Source organism: Mytilus trossulus, chromosome 3 (genome assembly GCF_036588685.1).
Source record: "Mytilus trossulus isolate FHL-02 chromosome 3, PNRI_Mtr1.1.1.hap1, whole genome shotgun sequence".
NCBI lineage: Eukaryota > Metazoa > Mollusca > Bivalvia > Mytilida > Mytilidae > Mytilus > Mytilus trossulus.
In genome coordinates, this window is record NC_086375.1 from 32,800,465 (window position 1) to 32,809,284 (window position 8,820).

At 31.5% G+C, this 8,820-nt stretch overlaps 1 protein-coding gene across 1 annotated transcript; it reads right to left on the bottom strand.

Annotated features, from left to right (window-relative positions):
• Positions 1–670: 670 nt before the first annotated feature.
• Positions 671–1,708, bottom strand: LOC134710682 (uncharacterized). The gene has a single exon (XM_063571069.1). The coding sequence runs from the start codon at positions 1,706–1,708 to the stop codon at positions 671–673; it is 1,038 nt and encodes a 345-aa protein (XP_063427139.1).
• Positions 1,709–8,820: the final 7,112 nt, after the last annotated feature.

Consider the following 8,820-nt stretch of genomic DNA (forward strand, 5'->3'; position numbering starts at 1 on the left):
ATATTTGAAACATCATATGAAATTAATAAAATTTGACAAACTTTCAAACATTTGAAACTCCAATAACAAGTTACTTGGAAGAATTAAAGACTGCATCAAAATAAATATTTTAGCGACATATTTTGTAATAAAGTTTTGAACTTATGTTTAAATATTTCATATACAAATGATTAGTCCTATTACAGACTGACAAGCATAGGTTAAGTCCAATTTACCTTATTTAACCTGATTATGGTCTTTGGTGTGTGTGATAATAACAATCTACTTCAACTATAAACAGTCCCACATTAATTTCAAATGGGTCTTTGTTAACAAATTAGATATCGACCTAATTAAAACTACATGTACTTGACTTGAAAAAAAGCGAGAGTTACTTTTATCTTTGAAAACGATACGTCTTGTCTTACTTTTCGGACGGACCTATCACAAATAAGTGTAATTTTTATGTTATTCATCATAGTTTTTCATCGATTTACTTTTGAAATGTTTTGTATAGTATAAACATATTATTGATCAAAATGACAAACGGATCAGACACAAGTTTTTTAACTTAGTAACGTCTTCTCCAATGTTTTGTATGAAGTTTTATATAAAACAATGTCCGTTACTTCTCTCCAAATGGTGAATACAATGATCTTGATAATACGCGTTAATTTTGAATAAGGACTTGTTAGAACCCAGAGAATTTCACACGACTGAGTATTTCTTTGTTTAGTTTTTTGCTCTCTATCCATAAAGTCCCGCTGACATCAGTTGTCATAACCCTTGGCTCTTCTAATCCCATTAATGTTAAGTCTATTATTGTCACTAATTCCTCCTTTGCTGTGAGAATATGAAGCGCATGTTGCTTTGTGTCAGAAACTATGAAATTAGAGGCCCCTGTACTCAGGACTTCAATAGGAGTAAAAGGATGTTCATTTGAATTAATAAAGTAGTTTCCACTATATTTCCATTGAATGATTCCATCTCGACTGATGAATAATACATCTCCTGTGTAGCCATCAATCTTAATACTATCTATGTAACAGATAGCACCATCACTGGTTGTTGAACAGGATCGTACAACATCTCCTGTAAGCAGTTGTCTCCCGTGATTTTTGTAGATTTGTATGATTTTCCCGTTAAATCCCAATCTCATGATGACGGGAATGTCTATTTTGTCTCTCACACTGCTACAATTCAATCCAACAATAATTTCATTGTCTGAAACATGGAATGTATAAGGTTTATTGGGAGAAAGATCTGTGAAAACTTTTAATTCATCATCTGCTGCCAAAAAACGGATTTGTGGAATACTAGAAGATGTGAAGAGAACATCTTTATTCAAACATCTAATTTCATCAATGTCATGAGGTGTTTCTACTGATTTTATGGTTTCAATTTCATCTTTTACCAGTAGTTGACGTATTTGTTTTCTTCCATCTGTGATCCAAATTCTGCCGTCCTTGTCACTTGTAATACTGGTAATTTCTAACATGTCTAGCTCATATTTTGCTTTTATTTCAACTCGAATTTCCCTTTCAATTGCTTTAGAATTGGTTTCGATTTTATATCTAGGAATATACTGTTGTATATTTGTATGAAATGATTTTGGACAAGTTGATTGCTCAATTGACTTCAATTTTTTATCTAGATTACATGCAATCTCCAGGAATGTTTCTATGTCGTCTTGTGATTTGTGTATATGTTCTACTTTTTGTATTACCATTTCAATATCTTTTTCTTTTTCTGAGATTTCTAATTTTTTCTTTGACATTTGTTCTTCATGTCTTTTTGTCATTTCTCTTTGTTCTTGAAGTAGCCTTAAACATTGTAACTGAACTTCCCTTGCTTGTTTTTCCTCTTCTAATATCTTTTTTTCTATCTCATATGACTTTGATTTTTCGATTTCCGCCATTAAATTCAATTTTTCTAGGAACTTTTGTGTCTTAGTATGAGCTTGATCTTTCTGTTTTTTCATTTTTTCAACTTTGTTTTGACAGAATGCTTTTATTTCTTCTATTTGATGCAGATGATGAGTTTTTGTTATACACATTGGACAAACTAATTGTTCACAAGTTGAGCAGTACATGCAGCATAATTGTTTTTTATGATCTTTACATTTGACAGGTTTTAATTCAAATTTTGCACTAACCTCATCAAGATGGGAATGAATGTCCTTTAAAGCTACAATGTCATGGAGATCAGCATTCTTAAACTTTGCGTGTACCTTATCGTAACATTTTTGGCACATATAGAGATCACAGCCAATGCATTTCACTTTTATTTTTGTTTCTGTTTCACATAATTCACAAGTTAGAATATCATTGGACCTTTTGACTGATCCAGAATAAGCCATGGTTGTTTTCACTTATATATTCCTGTGTTCATATTTTAAAATTCATGAATATCAATGCCTCTGTTTTGAATAGTTTTAAAACAAACATCTCCCATACACTGTTCAAATAATGATTGCGATCAAACATGCGACAAACATTATGTATTATCTTATCTTGAATTCACTTAATATAAGGAAACTATTGTAATATTGTATTCATTTGAATGTGATAATACTTGTTTCAGTTTATAAAAAAGCAATATAAAGGGGATAAAAAAACAATTGTCCGAATCCTAAGACCATGTTTAAACGTTTTGAATTATTTTCATCTGTAGTTAACTTTCACTGATGCATTTAAAAAACAATTCAAAGCATAGAGGATGGCCAAGAAACTTTTTTTTTTTACATAACTTTTAATTTCAACATTTTTCAAATTTTCAAGGCAGGGAGGATATGGGGATTCAGATATGAATTCTATTTTTAAGTCAGACAAGTTTTCAGAGTGTTCCAAGTTGGTCAATGTAAGAAGGGTGAATAAGAAACTGAATGTTTAACAGCACCATTCTAAGACTGATGCTATTTTGCAATCACCTTGCCCATTCAGGAGTTTATTTTTAAGAGCTCATGTGTTTTCAACCAATAACATTTATATGTACATTTGTAAAGTCAGAATTTCAAATATTTGGTTACTAGATCAACAGATTATGGTCACAATTGTTTATTAGAAAATATTCTAATGTATACTTCAATTATGTATCTACATTTCTACTATTACATTATTTAAATAAATGTTGTCCAACTGTTGACAGTCTATTACATTAGGAAACACAAAGGAGTAGGTCCAGTAAGACCCCTTTTGGCCCCAAAATATAGCAGTTTAACAAAATTGTTAAAAAGTAAACATTTAGTTATTTATTGGGCAGTAGAATGCTTCTGCTATATTCATATTGGCTTTTGAGAATACAATGCACATATATATCGGGTACTAGCACCATTAAGTCATGCTAACTTACTGAAATCTTCACAATTCTAGCATTTTAGATCATTTTAGATGTTTTTCGTATAAAATGAAAGTGGCTGCATTCGTGTTCAACCTTAATATTGAAATGTAAGTTGTATTTGATGATAAAACATAAAATATATAAAGGTTGAGGATAAACACCGTGACGGATGCGGCCACTTTCATTTTAAACAAAAAACATCTGAAAAGTGACATTTTTCGGCATATTTGAAAGATTTGTAATATTTGAGCTAAATCAGTTAAAATATTTCACATAAACTAATTGAATCAAATGAAATAGACACTTAAGTGTTTAAAAAGTGGTCAAAATCTGTCGTCAGATGAACCTGAAATTTGAGTCCAAAATCGGTCCTTTACTTTCTCCTTATAATACAGTCTATAATATTTTGGGAGCTCTATTTACTGTACATAAAATATCTATATATGTATCATACTACTAATATTCAAGGTATGCATTTTAATAGATTGATTTTCAACTTTTGGTATTTTAAAGCCACTTCAAGCATCGCTTTTTGGCTATTTTGTGGCGGTCAGTTTTTATTGGTAGAGGAAGCCGGAGTGCATGGAGACAACCACTGACCTTCGATAGGAAATCTGACAATCCTAGTAAAGTGAGATTGGAGTTATGTGCACACGCATGAACGGGTTTGAAGTCACAACCTCATTGTTGACTAGCTTGTGATTCATCGAGCGCCCCCTCCAATTGTATTAAAGTCATATGAAACAAGTGACTGGTGAAGGGTCACGCTATGGTCACTTGCCGGAAAATATGTCGGCGAATTGCTTCCTGGAAGCAAGCGATTAAAAAAAGTGAACTTCTTTCTAAATGTGGACAAATTAAAGAATTTTCTTCAGAATAAAGTATATGAACATAAATTTAAAATGAAAACTATCCATCTTGTTATAAGTAAAACATATGCATAGATCTTTAATACCGTCTTATCATTCAAGTGATTTTGATTTGTAAAAACTCCTTTCTACATTAAAGTGACAAGGTAGATTAGTTTATATGGTATAATTTTACTATTTGAAGACAGTTGTCATGTTTTTGGAATCAAACCTCATCTATTATCTCACGTGATGTCTGACCATGTGACACCTGACACTGAAATGTTCCGTTGTTTATGGAGAGGATGTAGAGATTGGTTATCAACAAAAGAAGGACCTCAGGTAAGATAGATAAATTACTTGACCTCATTTATTGTGTCATGTGATGTCTGATCATGTGACACCTGACACTGAAATGTTCCGTTGTTTATTGAGAGGATGTAGAGATTGGTTATCAATAAAAGAGGGCCTGACATCAGGTAAAACATTTATTTGGAGGATTGATTCCTAAACACTTAAATAACACGTATAAATAAAATGTCAATGAGACCATATGTATTTATGTATATAAAAAATGAAATATAGAAATGCTGTAAAGATAGAAATGAAACCTCTATCTACTGAATAAAAGACCTTAACGAGTTATTTTAAGCATTCCTGTCAAGTTTTGTCATAATCAGTTCAATAGTTTGAGAAAAATTTAGTGCTTTTGTGCTTTTTTGTAAAATTGTTTGTTTTAAGATTGTAACACGATAATGACTGACTGCTGTACCCATATTTTGACTATTTTATTTATTATGTTTGTTTTGTTCACACATCGTTGTAAATATAACGGAATTTGATGAGACTGTCGTAAAAGTGAGAGGTTTAGCGCTATAAAACCAGGTTCAATCCACCATTTTCAACATTTGAAAATGTCCAAAGTCAGGAATATGACACTTGTTGTCCATTCGTTTGATGTGTTTTGTCATTTGATTTTGCCATGTGATTAGTGACTTTCCGGTTGAATTTTCCTCTGAGTTCAGTATTTTTGTGATTTTACTTTTCACAGCAGTTCAGGCAAAAATACTTCGACAAATTCGAACCAAGTTGCATCAAGGTAGGATATAGTGTGGACCAATAAATGATCAAATATTTATCTCATCTGCCTACAAACAGTTGAATAGGATACACAAGATGATTTTAGGAATGGACTTTTTTGTCTTCTTTATAAGGTCTCTTTTGGTCAATTTATACCTCTCATTAATCAAAATTTCAAGTTTTCAGGCCCATTAATAAAAATATAGGGTAATTTTCAATCAATTTTCATATAAATGTTTCAAAAAATTAGTTATTGAAGTATTAACCCAAAATGAATAATTTTTACTGTCTCCAAGGAGGTTTCAATATTAAAGTCCTTTCTACGTAAAAATCAAATTTACGCCGCGTTCCAGAGAGGGACAAAAAATGCTTCTCTTTTAGTGAATAATTTGTAGTTATAGCATGAACAATAATTTCATTTACTTATAACTATATATTTATTAAATGTCTGTCCTAGGAAAATGTTCTATCATAGAAGAATATAAGATAAAAGGTTAAAAAAAACACTCCCCAAAACACTAATTATGGCTTGTTCTGTCAACTGAATATTCATGGTAGAGTCTAATTTCAAGGAAGTTTTCTCATTAAATGTGTTTTGGAGACTCAATTTACTCAGAATATTATTTTTTTTGTAATATTTCACTTAAATAGCAAGAAATTTTAACACATATGGGGGTATTCACAAGGTGAAAGGTGCATGTACAGCTTCCCATATTAGGTGTTATACCACCGTTGATTTTCACCTATGAGTCTTTGTTGAATATGCTCATTTCAAAAAATTGTGCAGAATTTATCTTTGGTTCATATAAAGAAATACTTGGCATGCGTCGTAAAGTTGTATCCTGTCCAGTACTATCAAAAACAAAATCACAAACTAACCATCACTGGAAGTTAACCAATCACATTTCTCCACTTATTCAACCTGTGTACATGCTTTAGTAACCATGTAACCTCAAGTTTACAAAATATTCTATAGAAACCTTAAATAAAAAAATAATGATGCGTTGAAATACCCAAAACATTTGTTCACGAAACAGCAATGTGTTACTGCAATTAAATGTAGGATTTATTATCCACAACTTTCAAATTCAAGGGAATATTTTGTTCGGCCTATTTTCGTATATAACCGGATGTGATGTTCCATGATTTGGTGGTATTACACTTATCATAGATCAATGAATTTGGTTCAGTTATGTATCAAGAGCAGTGATATCCAAGTCAACCTGCTGCAAACCATCTTTCATTTTTTTTCACATAAATAAGGCCGTTATTTTTCTCGTTTGAATTGTTTTACATTTTCTTATCGGGGCCTTTTATAGCTGACTATGCGGTATGGGCTTTGCTCATTGTTGAAGGCCGTACGGTTACCTATAGTTGTTAATGTTTGTGTCATTTTGGTCTTTTGTGGATAGTTGTCTCATTGGCAATAATACCACATCTCCTTTTTTATATTGTACTCCTGTTTTACTTATTACAGTATGACTTTAGTAATTGAAATGTGGTTATCACAAACAACAGAATTAAAAGTGATAGTGTATATGTCAATTATATGATCAATATCAAAACGACTTTTAACACATGTATGATAAGTTTATTTTTTTTCGTTTTTATAAAATTCTATATTTTCACATACTTTAATATTTCAGAAGTCATTAACAAGGATTTGTATAGTGAAGACTCACTCAATGATTTGTATAGTGAAACTCACTGAATGAGTTGTATAATGAGACTCACTGAATGAGTTGTATAGTGAGACTCACTCAATGAGTTGTATAGTGAGACTCACTCATTGAGACTATACAAATGCTTGGTGTCCACAAAACTCATCAGTGCTTTTAAGTAGAAATTCACCATACTCTGACACATTTTTCTGTTTTCAAGTTTTTGTCCTGTCTTTGAAAGGAATTTGATTGATTGAGTTTTAGTTTGTATACGAAAATACAAAATTTTAATCCCTGTATCTATGATGAGTTTATTTCGCATGGCTATTTGATACTCTGGCAAACTTCCAATAAACAAAATCAGTAAAAAAGCTCAAACAAATGGTAAGCATTTTTAAATATCAAGCTAAATTTACTTAATATTTTGTGAAAACACACAAACGGTTGTCATCTCAACATGGCCCATTCAAAATATCGACCATTCGCCATTGCTTTACTTATGATATTTTGATATATTAATGGAAGAGATGATTTATGGTAGCCATTGATACAAATATCAACCAGAGTTTAAATGAGCTGGATAAATGCAATCATAAGCCCTCATACCGTCCTCAACAAAGAAAAAACATTTTCCGACATGAAAAATGTGAAAACTTTTCCCTTATCTGTAACAATTATCATGAATGTGACCTACCGAATTAGAGTATACCGGATTTGTTATCTCATAAGCATCACGATGGGTGCCACATAAGGAACCGGATCTGATTACCCTTCCGGAGAACCTGGGATCACCCGTAGTTTTTGTAGGGGTTCGTGTTGTTTATTCTTTAGTTTTCTATATTGTGTCATGTGTACTATTGTTTGTCTGTTTGTCCTTTTCATTGTTAGCCTTAGCGTTGTCAGTTTATTTTCGATTTATGAGTTTGACTGTCCCTCTGATATCTTTCGTCCCTCTTTTATAAATTTACAAAATAAAAACCAACAGGACAGACGTGAATCAGCCACAACCACTGAACAATGGAATCCTTTTTCGGGACAGGCAAATTAAGAATGCCCTGATTGTAAGCGCTCAAACCTGTCTGTAACCTGTGAGGTTTGTATTACAACACAGTATAAAGCGAACGTTATCATAAATATGTAACATTAAAACTCTCAAAAATGTTAGGAAATGATTTTTATGCTCTTTTAAAAGTTATTTGAACTGTTAAACTGATAAAGGGTAGATTTATGTAATTTGATAGCACTTGTTTCATTGACACTCATAGCACATTTTACAGCTGTAGGAGACGAAATATTTATCATAATCAGTTTTTTACTGGCTGACATAATTCACTCAATCATGACAAACCTTATAAGACTGTAGAAAATCGTGAAAATGATTATTATTCGGCTCCTTTAAATCCTTAAAATAATGGGATAATATATGTGGTATTTAAATCACTAATATTGTCAGCATATCATATTCGGAATAAATGAGATGTTGGGTCTTACAATTTCTTATAGTTCATAAAATGTTATGTTCTTCGTGTATCAAAGTCAATACTTTGGATAATACTACACCTTACAGTGCAGACGCATTTGTAATAAGAACAGTATTTTAGAAGAAACGTTTTAGGTAGTCACTCGCATATAATGTCATAAATGCCAAATACAATAAATTACATCTGATTTCATCTACAATGCATGTTTTAGAAGCCAAGTAATTGTTTTTCATTCGCAAATAACTGTTGATAAAGTGTTTATATGCAGCTTTTTTCAAATAAATTATATCTGTTGTATATCTACACTTTAAAAAGGTTTTTTTCCTGGGAATGGTCTTGATTAATGATACTGGTAACATTGTTTCTAAAGACTGAAAAAAGCGACTCTACTGTTAGAATCCAGAGAATTTTACAAAACGGAGTATTTCTTTG

Bases quoted from the DNA above. Each gene is read 5' to 3' on its own strand.
- LOC134710682 (XM_063571069.1), bottom strand. From the start codon at position 1,708: ATGGTAATACAAAAAGTAGAACATATACACAAATCACAAGACGACATA.